The sequence below is a fragment of the Hemibagrus wyckioides genome, linkage group LG04 (genome assembly GCF_019097595.1).
Source record: "Hemibagrus wyckioides isolate EC202008001 linkage group LG04, SWU_Hwy_1.0, whole genome shotgun sequence".
In the NCBI taxonomy this organism is placed as follows: domain Eukaryota; kingdom Metazoa; phylum Chordata; class Actinopteri; order Siluriformes; family Bagridae; genus Hemibagrus; species Hemibagrus wyckioides.
This window is the reverse complement of record NC_080713.1, coordinates 24133974-24148178: the sequence shown is the minus strand read 5'-3', so window position 1 is coordinate 24148178 and position 14205 is coordinate 24133974. Positions and strand designations below refer to the sequence as shown.

At 39.7% G+C, this 14205-nt stretch overlaps 2 protein-coding genes across 12 annotated transcripts in view; one reads left to right on the top strand and one right to left on the bottom strand.

Moving 5' to 3' along the window:
• The first annotated feature begins 1679 nt into the window (after positions 1-1679).
• Positions 1680-8704, top strand: rabl2 (RAB, member of RAS oncogene family-like 2). The gene is made up of 8 exons (XM_058387063.1): positions 1680-2321; positions 4276-4305; positions 4412-4491; positions 4728-4807; positions 6055-6166; positions 6391-6488; positions 7447-7530; positions 7611-8704. The coding sequence occupies exons 1-8, from the start codon at positions 2215-2217 to the stop codon at positions 7674-7676; spliced, it is 657 nt and encodes a 218-aa protein (XP_058243046.1). The 5' UTR covers positions 1680-2214; the 3' UTR covers positions 7677-8704.
• A 2170-nt stretch (positions 8705-10874) lies between these two features.
• shank3a (SH3 and multiple ankyrin repeat domains 3a) overlaps positions 10875-14205 on the bottom strand; it is a 253618-nt gene continuing 250287 nt past the window's right edge. For 7 of the 11 annotated variants that reach the window (XM_058388450.1, XM_058388448.1, XM_058388449.1 and 4 more), the window contains one exon: positions 10875-13404. In XM_058388450.1, the coding sequence (XP_058244433.1) occupies positions 12849-13404 (556 nt within the window). In that variant the 3' untranslated portion in view covers positions 10875-12848. The remainder of the gene's footprint in view (positions 13405-14205) is intronic. The other 4 variants (XM_058388454.1, XM_058388456.1, XR_009204503.1 and 1 more) reach the window with 4 other exon arrangements.

Genomic DNA, 14205 nt, shown 5'->3' with positions numbered 1-14205 from the left:
TTTGTACTAAATTAGTAAAGAACTATTTGTTAAAGTTTGCACACTCTTAGGATTAAATGTCAGAACAAATAACTGAACCAACCACTTGCTTTTATAACAGACTCCAACATCTTTTCTATCCTTAGTTAAATTCCTATATTTAAACCTTTCTTCCAGAGCAGATAGATAGACAGCATTGTAAAGGGAGATCTTCTTCACTTATCACACTTTCACTGGCACTTCATACACTGAAGTTGCTGCTGTACCATCTATTTGTTTGTGCCTGACCTTGATTTAACCACAAGATGCTCACACAGTGCAGACAGCTGGGCACCAGTAGCCCCGTAGCACCAGTATGTTATATAATCATCTAGCAAAAGATCTAGCAATGCAAAGCAAACACACACACACACACACACACACAAAATGAACCTGTGTGAAAAGTGTGTTGACAACATCTCAAGCACATACACAGAAGGTGGATCCAGATTCAAAATATTTCATTATGCATGCCACTTGGGGTTTCAGACTTGCTACGGGTTTCACTCTTGATTTTCCTGATATTATTATTGTAATAATAATATTGTCATTCATTCATTCATTCATTCATTCATTTCTTTCTTTCTTTCTTTCTTTTTTCTTTCTTTCTTTCCTTGAATGATTATTTTAGGCTTTCTATATTAGTCTTTGTTTTAACTCATGGATAATCCATTTACTTTGTAATATATGACATTTAGACAGAATCAAAGTTAATACATTAGGCCATTTTAAGCAAACAAACAATAGAAACTGTAAAGAATCTATATATAAATATAAATGTCTATAAATAATTTATTCACAAATGGTAAGAAATGTACACTGATCAGGCATAACATTATGAGCACTTGGCACTTCATCATGGCACCTGTTAGTGGGTGAGATATATTAGGCAGCTAGACCATGGAGCAATGGAAGATGGTGGTCTGGTCTGATAAATCACTTTTTCTTTTACATCCCGTGGATGGAAGTGTACGTTGCTTACCTAGGAAACACATGGCACCAGGATTCACTATGGGAAGAAGGCAAGCCGACGGAGGCTGTGTCATGCTTTGGGCAATGTTCTGCTGGGAAACCTTGGGTCATGTCATCCATGTGGATGTTACTATGACATGTACCACCTACCTAAGCATTGCTGCAGACCATCTACACCCTTTCATGGAAACGGTATTCCCTGAAGGCTGTGGCCTCTTTCAGCAGGATAATGCTTTGTTACAACGAGTTTGAGGTGTTGACTTGGCCTCCAAATTCTCCAGATCTCAATCCAATCTAGCATCTGGACAAACAAGCCCAATCCATGTAAGCTCCACTTAGAGGAGTTAAGGATCTGCTTCTAACATCTTGGTGCCAGATACCACAGCACACCTTCAGGGATCTAGTGGAGTCCATGCCTCGACGGGGCAGGGCTGTTTTGGCAGCAAAAGGGGCACCAACACAATATTAGGCAGGCGGTCATAATGTTATGCCGGATCGGTGTATTTATCAGTAGTCGTGATCCTGATGATTTCCTCCATGCACCTGTAGAGGCGCTATGTGAACGAGACGCTTATAAAAAGACTGGTTGACTCTCTTTTGTATGTTTAGTGCACTAGGTAGGGTGGTTTTTATACCCGATATCTAGTGCACATATAGAGTACAGGGAAAGTGTTTGAAATGCGGGTTTTGTTGCCGGATGAACGTCATTTCCGCTCGCGCCCCTAAAGCGTCTCGTTGCATGGAAACAGCCTTAACTGAAACTCACTAAGAGGAGAGAGATGGGCAGCTGATTTATTTATACATTATTTACAAAGGAGATTATGATTACGTTTCTTTTCTATGTATCGGTTTGTTAATAGAGCTGTTGAATATGCTTTACTGTGATATAACACTTAAATACGAGCACGTTAGCTTGCTAGCCGGTCCTGCTATATAAATACCGAAATGCTAGCCAGCTAAAGCTAACTGCTGGGAGCTCAGTGAATAGAGATTTATGCAAATAACAAAAAAGGTTTTTTTTTTAATATCGTTCCTGAGAGAGAGAGAGAGAGAGAGAGAGAGAATTCATGTTCTCTCTCCAGATTAGTGAACTAGTTACAGAAATTAGAGGATTAAAGTTTAATCCAGGTAAATAACTAGCTGCCATATTAGCAGGGTTAGATATCCAAGTATCCACACTGCCTGGGCTTCTGAGCTTGTTATCTAATACTGGAGCAGAAGAACATGGCGGGTGATATGAAGCGCATTCCTGAGCTGGAGCAGGAGAAATATGACTCCGATGAGCAGGTGAAGATTATCTGCCTCGGGGACAGTGCAGTGGGGAAATCCAAGTAAGTGTTCTAGGGCTGGAATGATTCACGATTCGATTAGAGTCACGTGTCTGGATGCACGATTCGATTCGAATCACGTGTCTGGATTCACGATTCAATTCGAATCACGTGTCTGGATTGAGATTCAATTCGAATCACGTGTCTGGATTCTCGATTCGAATCACGTGTCTGGATTCACGATTCGATTGGTATCACGAGTCTGGCTTCATGATACGATTCGTTTCGAATCACGAATCTGGATTCACAATTTGATTAGAATCACAAATCTGGATTCACGATTTGATTCGAATCACGAGTCTGGCTTCACCATTCGATTCATATCACATGTCTGGATTCATGATTCGATTTGAATCATGAGTCTCGCTTCACCATTTGATTCAAATCACGAGTCTGGCTTCACCATTCGATTCGAATCATGAGTCTGGCTACACGATTTGATTTGAATCACGAGTCTGGATTCACGATTCGATTCAAATCACGAGTCTGGCTTCACCATTCAATTTGGATCACGAGTCTGGATTCACGATTCAATTCAAATCACGAGTCTGGATTCACGATTCAATTCAAATCATGAGTCTGGCTTCATGATTTGATTCGATTCATGAATCTAGATTCATGGTTCGTTTCGAATCACTAGTCTGGCTTTACGATTCGATTCAAATCACGCGTCTGTCTTCACCATTCAATTCATATCACATGTCTGGATTCACGGTTTGATTCGAATCACGAGTCTGGCTTCACCATTCAATTCATATCACGTCTGGATTCACGATTCGATTCGAATCACGAGTCTGGCTACACGATTTGATTTGAATCACGAGTCTGGATCCACCATTCAAATTGAATCACGAGTCTGGATTCACCATTCAATTCAAATCACGAGTCTGGCTTCATGATTTGATTCGAATCATGAATCTAGATTCACGGTTCGTTTCGAATCACTAGTCTGGCTTTACGATTCAATTCGAATCACGAGTCACGGCTTCACGATTCAATTCACAGTACTGATTATTTGATTTGATTTCATGTCAATTCACAATTCAATTTGAGTCACGCCACTGACTTCTTGATATGATTTGATTTTTATATAATTTTAACCAAATTATAAGGAAGAAAAAATATGACTGAAAAGACACATTTATTTCTGAATACAGGCTTCTTGATTTCATTCGTTTCACGATACTGAATCATGATATGATTTGATTCTCCTAATATTTTCAGCAAAATTATAATGATGAAAAAATATGGCTGAAAAGACACATTTGTTTCTGAATCATAGACCATGTGCAGTGTGCACTTTATCTGTCTATAACTAAAAGATAAAAAGAAATAGCTAAGAGCTAATGCCTGAAAATTTTAGTACATCTTTCTAAGGCAGTGTAGATCGCAGTGACATGGTGGTGGTGGTGTTCTCTGAAAGCTACTAAAGAGCTCTTTTTAATGGTTACACCCTGGTTGTGTAATCATATATTGCATGAAGGTTCGGATCATGACCATGTGACGTGTGCTTGCTATATATTGTATTTAACCTTGTGCTGTGTTGATCGGCACCTCTGGTGTTCAGGCAGTGCAATTACATTAGATGCCTATTGATTAGCATGCGAATTTCCATTATTGCATTGTCATACCCCTAAAGCGTTCACTTGTACTATGTACTGCGTCAGCTATATGTGGTTGAAATGACAATAAAGCTTCTTGAATCTTGAATCTTGAATGAATCTTGAATCTTGTTGGACTGACTCACATAATCCCATTTATTCAATCACTGTTCAGCATCTATACGGTTTGCACCTGAACCTGGATTAACAAGCTGTCCAGTTCACCTTTCAGTGTGAGACATGGTCATATTAAATATAGGAAATATAATATTCTTGTTACTATATGGTAATGCACAATATAATTAAACAAATTTACCTCTCTACATGGTCTGTTTTTCTCTTTGTGTGCCTCACAGGTTAATGGAAAGATTTCTTATGGATGGATAGTATCCTTTTTTTTAATACTCCTGTGCACTCTTCTTATTGTTTTATATTCAGTGTTTTTGTGAAACTTTTGTATAACGCCGGCTTGATCCTTAACATCTCTGTCAGTCGCCCTCAGCAGCTGTCCACCTATGCACTGACCTTATACAAATACAGCACCACTATCAACGGGAAGTCTGTGCTGGTCGGTGAGTTATCCTGTTCTGCCTGCCTTTCTTACTGGGAGCTAAATGCATGTTAAATAGGAAGTATAACACAGGTCTTGATTTATAGTCACAGCTTGTTGAAGAATGAAACCTTTTATATTTTGTTTAGAGCATCAGGAAATTTATAGGCTGAAAGATCTTACAGATGTCAGGTTAAAAGAACTGTATTTATGTGGATGTGCTTCATATTGTCTTCTTATTATGGTCTTCTGTAACAGATTTCTGGGACACCGCTGGACAGGAGCGCTTTCAGAGCATGCACCCATCATACTACCACAAAGCACACGCTTGTATCATGGTGAAAACACATTTGACTCTCATATGTAACTCATAATATACAAAGTGGTTGTAATAGTACAGGCCAGGGGTTTCCAGACATTTTCAGGTTCCAGATTTATAACAGAACCACTTTAAGTTTATTATGTCAGTGACTTATGTCTGTGTAAGGTAGGTGTCTAAAAACCGAAGGAATATTCCTTGCATTGATGTACCAGTCTAGTGAAATGTGTTGTAGGACAATAATCCACATTGGGGTGTATAAAGACAACTGATGCCAGGCAGAAGGGTCTGGTTTATACTTGAAGCATGATTTTGTGCATGATTGATATGCAGAACTAGCAGTAACATTAATATTCACACACTTATCTGTGTATCTTTTGTACACTGACCAGGCATAACATTATGACCACCTGCCTAATATTGTGTTGGTCACCCTTTTGCTGCCAAAACAGCCCTGACCCGTCCTGCACTGTGTATTCTGACACCTTTCTATCAGAACCAGCATTAAATTCTTCAGCAATTTGAGCAACAGTAGCTCGTCTGTTGGATCAGATCACACGGGCCAGCCTTCCCTACCCACGTGCATCAATGAGGCTTGGTTGGTTCACCACTGTTCCTTCCTTGGACCACCTTTGGTAGATACTGACCACTGCAGACCGGGAACACCCCACAAGAGTTGCAGTTTTGGAGATGCTCTGATCCAGTGGTCTAGCCATCACAATTTGGCTCTTGTCAAATTCATTCAAATCCTTATGCTTGTCCATTTTTCCTGCTTCTAACACATCAATTTTGAGGACAAAATGTCCACTTGCTGCCTAATATATCCCACCCACTAATGGTGCCATGATGAGGAGATAATCAGTCTTATTCACGTCCGGTCAGTGCTCATAATGTTATGCCTGATCGGTGTATGTTTTAAAGCGTCATCAACATGATAGCACAAACTGTATGAACCCCCTGGTCGTGTTATTACTCAGTGCAGAATAATAAATAAGTATGTGATTTGAGACTCAGAGCTAAGTTGTAGATGGATGGGGAAATTTTGTCAGTTGATCTGTGCTAGTGCAGTGTGTACAATAACATATAGACTATTCATGTACACATGTCTTGTCTGTATATGAAATATTAAAATATTAGCACACAAAAGCAACCTTACATGGGCTTGTGACTGGTTTGGGAACCCCCTGGTGTAGGCTCTATTGTAGGCAGTGTATTTATTTACACATGTTCAGCAGAAATGAGCAGGATGTCAATATTTGATTATAGGTTTTTGATGTCCAGAGGAAAGTAACATACAAGAATCTTTCCAACTGGTATAAAGAGCTGCGAGAATACAGACCTGAAATTCCCTGTTTGGTGGTGGCTAATAAAATAGATGGTGAGGATAAACTTAGCTTTCATTTAGAAGTTGTTTCTAATGAATATGGGTAATAAATGTTTACATTTCTTGCCATGCTGATGTTCATATTCTCTCTCCCTCTCTCTCTCTCCCTCCCTCTCTCTCTCTCTCTCTCTCTCTCTCTCTCTCTCCCTCCCTCTCTCTCTCTCTCTCCCTCCCTCTCTCTCTCTCTCTCTCTCTCTCTCTCTCTCTCTCTAAAAAAGCCGACATGAGAGTGACACAGAAGAGTTTTAACTTTGCCAAGAAGCAGGGACTACCTTTCTACTTCGTATCTGCTGCTGATGGAACCAACGTGGTCAAGGTGCGATTCAAACTCATTTGAAGGTGTTGAATCATTTCCTAGAAGAGCGGCTCTGATAGTAACGCTGGCTGCATAACAAAGTAAATCACAGGTTTATATTAATGTGTGCATTTTAATACAATATGTTATGGTATCTATAGTAACAGCTTACACATGGACTTCTAGAGTGGATGCTTCAAATACTGCAATCTAAGCCTAACAGAAATAAGACTTTGATTTATAAAGTGTTATTAAGCACCAAATATATATAAATATAGATTTCTCTGGTGAAGCTTCTTCTTCTTCTTCTTCTTCTTCTGGCTTTTCCCTTCAGGGGTGGCCACAGCGAATCATCTCTCTCCACCTATCCCTATCTTCTGCATCCTCAACACTTACACCCACTAGCTTCATATCCTCATTTATTACATCCATATACCTCCTCTTTGGCCTTCCTCTTTGCCTCCTGCCTGGCAGCTCTATGTCCAACATTCTCCTACCAATATACTCACTCTCCCTCCTCTGAACATGTCCAAACCATCTTAATCTGGTCTCCCTAACTTTGTCCCCCCAAACATCCAACATGAGCCGTCCCTCTGATGTACTCATTCCTAATCCTGTCCAACCATGTCCCTCCCAAAGAGAACCTCAACATCTTCAGCTCTGCTACCTCCAGCTCTTTTCCTCAGAGACACTGCCTCTAAACCATACAGCATGGCCGGTCTCGCCACTGTCTTGTACACCTTCCACCTTCCCCTTGATTCTCTGTGATATTTTTCTATCACACTGGTGAAGCTTAATATTAAAAAAAAAAAAAGTACATTGCTATGGTGTAAGAGGAATAAAACACTTACATAATCTTAATGTGTTAATGATGACTTTACACACACAGACTCTTTACACACCTTGAACAAATGAACTATAATCATGTTTACATGATGTTTACACTGTCGCTCATTAACAATCCTAAATCTCCCTGCAGGTTTTCAAAGATGCTATAAACATGGCTTTGTCTTACAAGAAGAACTCCAGCGACTTTATGGATGTAGTCATGAGAGAACTGGAGGTAGGTGTCTTAGCCGTATTGTTTCTAATGGTGTTGCTGTACTTTACGGTGATGGATTGCTTATTTATTCATTTATACAGAACTTTGACTTGGAGGGAAAAGAAGAGTCGGCTGACGAAGACGAAGAAGAGGGAAGAGCAGACTGACGTTCTCGGCGTGCGGTGGGATTAGGGATCGGGATTAGAGTGCTGTTCAATTCACGGCTGCTCACCAACTGTCCTGAGGAGTTTACAAGCTGTACGAATGAAACCAGTTGGGACAAAGCTCTACCTCATGTGTTAGATCCATCTCTGTGACCTGCTACATTGGATATTCAGCGCATAGAATAGACTGTCATCAATTCTTGTGTGGCTTTAGGTCTTAGAAACATACTATACAAGAAGAGTGTAGGGATTATAGGTATAGTGATGTGTGGGTTTTTCACAGATATTTCATATTCTGGACGCAGCTGTTTAAGAAGGCGAGTTGGCAGCCGTGGTGTAATCTCACACCGTGTGTGTGTGTGTGTGTAAATACATAGCAGTGAAGAGAGACCCTGCTATTTTATATGTTTTTTGTTTTTTTTCCCTCATCAGTGATATCACCTTGATAACACTATTGACATTTTGCATCATTTTGGTAGTATTTATATCATGGGAATTTATGTTACTTGAATCACATTTTTTAATTTTCAGTACATGATCATTCAGATCCAGCATTATTATAAGGATGTATAAATAGCTCATCATTTTGCACAAACTGTGAAAAGAGTGTGAAAAAATGTGGCTGGTTGTAGAAATCACACACACACACATGTTGTCTTCTGTCTGATGTGACATTTAAGTAAATAGGAAATTTTCTGTATTGTGTGTGTGTGTGGTACTGGAAATGCACTCGTATTGTGGCAGCATATTAACACATCCTTCAGTGTTCATTTAAGAGCATCCTGGTATGTGCTGCAATTAAACACTGTTGCTTTTATTTAGCTCCTGTGTATGGTGTGGCTTGATGTCCTGTAGGCTGGCTGTGACAGTATAATCAGCACTGTTCGTCTCGCCAGACCGCATAATCAGAGGGTAAAACTCAGAGGAGTTTATGTTTTTGTTAGACTTACAGTGCTGCATTATCATGTAGTGTCATGTTTGGTACTCACTTCTTTTTAGAGTCCAGGGTCAGCTGTGTCAAATGTTACCTGGAACTGATACAAAAAAAAAAAAAAAAAAATATATATATATATATATATATATATATATATATATATATATATATATATATATATATATATATATATATATATATATATATATATATATATATATTCTCAGTTCAGTGTAAAGTGCTTGAGAAAAAGAAAATAAGATAACCAGTGCATTTCTTGCCATTTTTATTGTGCTTTTGTTGGTCAGGAAACGAGTGACAACTCTACAGAGCATGGTAATGTTAATGATGTCGGTTTATTTAACATTCCCCCACCCTCAACCGATCTTGTTGTTAAATATAGTAAAGTTACAAAGAAATCCTTTCCATTCTCTCTCTCTCTCTCTTTTTTTTCTTTTCTTCCGAGGATCAAATTGTATCTGAGGCGAATAACTGAAGAGGAAGGAGAAGGCTTTTAAAGGTAGCTATCTAATGCAGTCACTCACTCAAAGGCTTACCGGAGTTCAGCCCAAAACAAAACTGATATTCAGACAACATGAAAAGCCCGTAAACTAGATCGATTACAAGTTCGAGTAACACTCTCTACAAAACATAAGCGTTTATCTGATGTCTTGCTGACTAGGAAAATAAAAAAAAAGTGCATTAAGCATGATGTCTGGAGTTCTCAAGATTTCCAGGAGGTGGCACCAAAAGTGCTGATTCTAACAGCTTTAAATCTCAACAGAACTAGTGTCAATGAATAGCTATAAACTAATCACTTTTTTTTGGCACATTAGTTATTTATTTTTTTTCTTTTTAATCGTTCACTTTTTAATTACTAAGCACTCCATATAGACACGAACACAAAAGTAAATATCCCAAAATTGGGAACGGGGATGAGAAGAGTTGATGGGATATGAATATGGCAAAAAACCAAAAGGGAGACTAATGATGAGCGTGGCACAAAGTCTCAGAGTGTCAGAGATGAACTCGACTACATCGATTACAGACACTAATCATCTCTCGCTCTGAGGAAGAGCCCTGTATGAGACAATCGTATGCCAAACATTTGTACGTCTTACTTCTAATTGCACGACCAAATCAAAATGAAACGATGAATCCGATAAATGTGAAGGTTTATTTCGATCTAAGAAAGATCCGAAATCGACGTCGATGCATATCTTCAAGTCTCATAAAGGCTCGGTGATGATTTGCAGTGTTGAACATGAATGGAAGTCACAGTTTTCTCAGGGTCCTGATTCTAAACCTAATTTTTCCTTGGTGCCATTCTAGCTTTATGCAATATGGTGGGTCAAATTTCTATCACTCTGCTCATTGCACTCCTCGTTGTTGAATTAATTTATTGACATGAGTTTCAATTCCCTGCATTCCTTTTTAAAAAATCTGATACTATAATAATAATCTTCGCTATTGTTTGAAAATCGGGAGGTTTAGACGTCCCTACTCTCACAAGCCATCCTTCTAGCATACACTAGTTTGCACAAGCACCTCCTACATACAGGTCATTTGCTGGACGTTGCAACCAACCTACCACAGAACTCTTCATGTAGTTCACAGGAAAATGTGAGACCGTATCGCCGCTAGTTCAAAGAAAACCGTTTAATAACTTTTAAAGGCATGACTTAACTTGTTCCTGTTGAAGACATGAGCATCGAAATGTGATTAAAGCAAAGTGCGGCGCTTTGTAGCTCGTAGGTGAAGCGTGCGAGGCTAAAACCAGCTTTTTCCCTTTCCCTTCTCAAGCCTTGTTATTGTCAAATATCCCTCTTTCCAAGTCCTTCAAAAGATAACTGAGCACCTTCTGGAAGTGAGGCTGGATTAATGACCGCCACAAAGCCAGTCTCCACTCAGGCCTGTCTGCTAGAAGGGCACAGCGAAAGGAGCCGAGGTTTAGATCTGGACTCAGCCAATGTGATGAAAGGTGGTGACTCTGAAATGGTACAGCTGCCAGAAAAGACGTCTTACAACACAGTGTTCTTTCCTGGTGCAAGGGGCATGGCTCCAAAAAAGCTTCATCAGAAAGACGAACTGATTCTTCAGTTCTCCTTGGCTGCATATAGATAGTGAGTACCGGCGTATTCACTACTTCGGTGTGTGTTCAGTGTGGGTTTTTAGTAGCAGAGAGAAAGTGTTTGTGGTTTGAATGCACACACACACACACACGCACACACACACAGACAGACAGATAAACAGCTGTCCACTGTATGCACATTTGTTAGTTTTTTATTCAGATCGCTTCCTTCTTTCTTGTAGTAAGTGTTAGACAGATATCAGATGTGTTTTTCGGAGCAGGAGGATGGCGGGATGGAGGAAAGTGCAGACAGAGACGTGAGAATGGATGGCTTGAATGCTAGCACCTTGTTTTGTGCAAATCATCCCCAAACTCAGTCCATACAAAGAATAAAATCTTTTCACCTTTTTCCACAGGTGGTTAACTATGCATATATGCCAAACATTCATATATAGATCTATATATTTTTTGAATTTTTAAAAATTTATATTAAAACTATCATATGTACATTGCTTGTGATCGATATAAAAACAAAACAAAAACAAATAATTCATCATTTGTCCATATATACAGTTATAAGTTTGGAAAGGACAGGTTTTTTTTTTTTGTCAGTTCAACCCTTTTAGTCATTCTAAAATTCATTCTAAGTTTAATTGATAAAAATTATCCTAAGCATTATATTTCACAAGCTACAAAATCCACATACTATGGGGCTTAACAGAAAACCAATAAAAACCAAAAAATAATAAACCCAAATGAACTGCCCAAATGCTTCAGTGCTTAGAGTTGAAGAGCCCCTGAGCCACACAAGCCCCTGTGTAGTGGCACAGAAAATCTCTTACAATTATAGAGTCTGTCTTCTTCTTTTCTTCTTTTTAAAATTGTTCACCATCTCCCAGTAGCGCACAGCTTGAGCTACCATGTATGGGAAACGTGTGTGTTGTCCTACAGTGGCCCCATCATAACACACACAAACACACACAGACGCACGCACTTTTTATTGCACAGCTCATTTCTGATTCACCAAATTAAAGATGGTTTCGAGTTTGAATAAAATTTGATATGGAGGAGTTACAATGTGTGTAAGTGCATGGAGAGCTGTTAACAGCATGACCGAGATGTCAAGTACTTTGTAGTGTGTGTATTTGTGTGTGAGATAGGGGGGAGGGGGGTCAGTCACACGCACTGACCACTGTGGGCTGCCCTAATTGTAGACGGAAGACCGAGTTTTTGTTTTTTGTTTTTTTTTAAACCACAATAAACCCATAAAGTAAGAAATAAAAAGGGCACGGTACAATTCACTGTTAACAAATCTGATAGCCGTCACACTGTCTCATGTGACATTCATGCTACAGTCCGTAAAAGGATGAACATTAGGAAAAATTCGACAGTGTCTTTAAATAGAATACCATATATAACTTTAATATTTATGACAAAATGTTATTCATATATATCTATATACTTTTCAAATATATATATGTATATAACTGGTAAAAATGAATAAATTATTGATGGAATTCACATCATCTAAGGGGGAGAGACTAGTGCAGTTGTGCACAGTTCGTGTGTGTTCTCTGCCTCTCCTGTTTCAAAGCTATATGTAAATACATTGAGATATCCTATTTAACGTCACATTCCCTTTGGTCCCCCAAAGGAAAAGTCTGATTATGAAAAAAAGCCACTAGTGTTGGTTTAACATTCTCCAGGTATAATATGTTCCTCAGCCAGAAGGGGGCAGGCGGAAAGTAGAGACGACCCGGCCACGCCCACTCTGCTCATCCTCTACAAAATATTCAGAAAGGCAACTGAACTTCCCTCATCCAACATCATGCCTCCTTTCTTTCTTTCTTTTTTTAAATTAAAGCAAATATGGTAGCTAGTGTTTTACCCAGTAGAGCAAGGGTACAGGAAGAGAGGAAAGCAAACATTCAAATAAAACCTTTACCGAAATGGAGCTTCTGTATGTTTCTGCATTTCGCAGCCCATTATAAACTAGCTAATTGACTGCTAATTGTGTGATGGGGAGAGGATTTGGAGCGAAATTGCTACTAAAAATAAATTGGGCTTGGAACCTATAATGATAACTCACAAATTAAACCCCAAAATGAAAAACAAACAAAAACAGACAGAACTTAAGTGAGACTAACTACAGACAGAGCGGGGTGAGGGGTCACCTTTCCAGCAGCTGCTTTAAGGCGCGTTCAATGTTCATACGATGGCCAACACGTGTCACACCCAGCTCGGCAAAGTCTTCTTTAGTGAGGGCCGGGAGATGGGAGCCCTCGATCTCGTGCTCCTGGAAGCGCTCACGGTGCTCAGCCAGATTAATGCTGGCAAGCCAGTCACCCACATCATACTTGTTCCACAGATGTAAGGGTTTCTGGTGGAAGGGGCGCAGTGTAAGGAGTGGTGAGGGCACACCAGGGGAATGTCCGGGTGACGGAGAGCGGCTCCTGCCGCTAGAGCTCCTCATGACGAAACGCACCTCCTTTGGCTCATGGGGCAGGCTGAGGCTGGAGGATTTCAGGATGGTGGGGGCCGTGGTGGGCGAGGTAGCCAGGCCGAAGCCTCGTATGGGTCCGAGTGGATCTGAACGATCTGGGGAAGCAGAGCCAGGGCTGGGTGTCCGACGGGTCATTGGGTAACGGCTGCCCGGTCTTATGGTGTACGTGGTGCCGTAACTTCGCTGAGAGATGGTGTGGAGTTCCCCTAGACTGCTGAAAAGTCTAAAGGATAGAACAGAAAAAAGAGCACAAAGTGAGGATTCTGTGAAGCAACACTGGAAAGAGCCCAATGAGTTTATTCTCTTCCATTTTAATTTGTAGTGGCTCCTTCCTGCAGCATGCAACAACCTCCATGTATGAATCATGAGTCAAAACAGTTAATTTAAGTCAGCAACACTTAATTAAGTTAGCCAGAGACACGGCAAACGCATTAACACTGTGTTAGTGTGATGTTTCATTAATGCGTTTAGCTGGAACACAAGCAAGAGTACTACAGAGTCCAGAACGGAAAGAGTGAGTCACTACAGAAATGACAAGAAACTGAACACCCAGCAAAAATCCAAAGACATCATTTCCCATCTCACAGAATTAGAGATCCTTTTATGCTCCTAAGGCTGATGGTAGCTTGGCTCTCACTATCCCAAATGACAACTAAAAAGTATTTAAAACGCTCATTGAATGTAACGGTTCAAATTGTCTATCAGTGCTTGAACAGTCAGATACTGGCATTTGTTTAACATTTCAAGAGGGCAGATGAATCAGTGTAAGTCTTTTCTAAACAATAAAATATCAAAGTAAAAAAAAATATATTTAAGTGAAATCCACCTGCTTCTAGGCTGTACTGATATTGTTTCTTCACTTCTCCTTTAATAATTCTGTGAAAAGTAAAGTGAAGAACAACTAACCTCATTGGCATAAAAGTGAGATGTACAACTCACACTGATCAGATCACAATGTGTGTAGGTGAGATGTTGAACCTGATACAATGGTCAAAAAGAGTGAGTGTGGCCAATGAGAATGAAT

What these genes read in the sequence shown, in the direction of transcription:
- rabl2 (XM_058387063.1), top strand. Translation starts at nt 2,215, where the DNA reads ATGGCGGGTGATATGAAGCGCATTCCTGAGCTGGAGCAGGAGAAATAT. An exon ending in AGATTTCTTATGGATGGATA is followed by an intron (nt 4,306 to 4,411) that starts GTATCCTTTTTT and finishes CATCTCTGTCAG; the next exon opens with TCGCCCTCAGCAGCTGTCCA. An exon ending in TAGTCATGAGAGAACTGGAG is followed by an intron (nt 7,531 to 7,610) that starts GTAGGTGTCTTA and finishes TCATTTATACAG; the next exon opens with AACTTTGACTTGGAGGGAAA.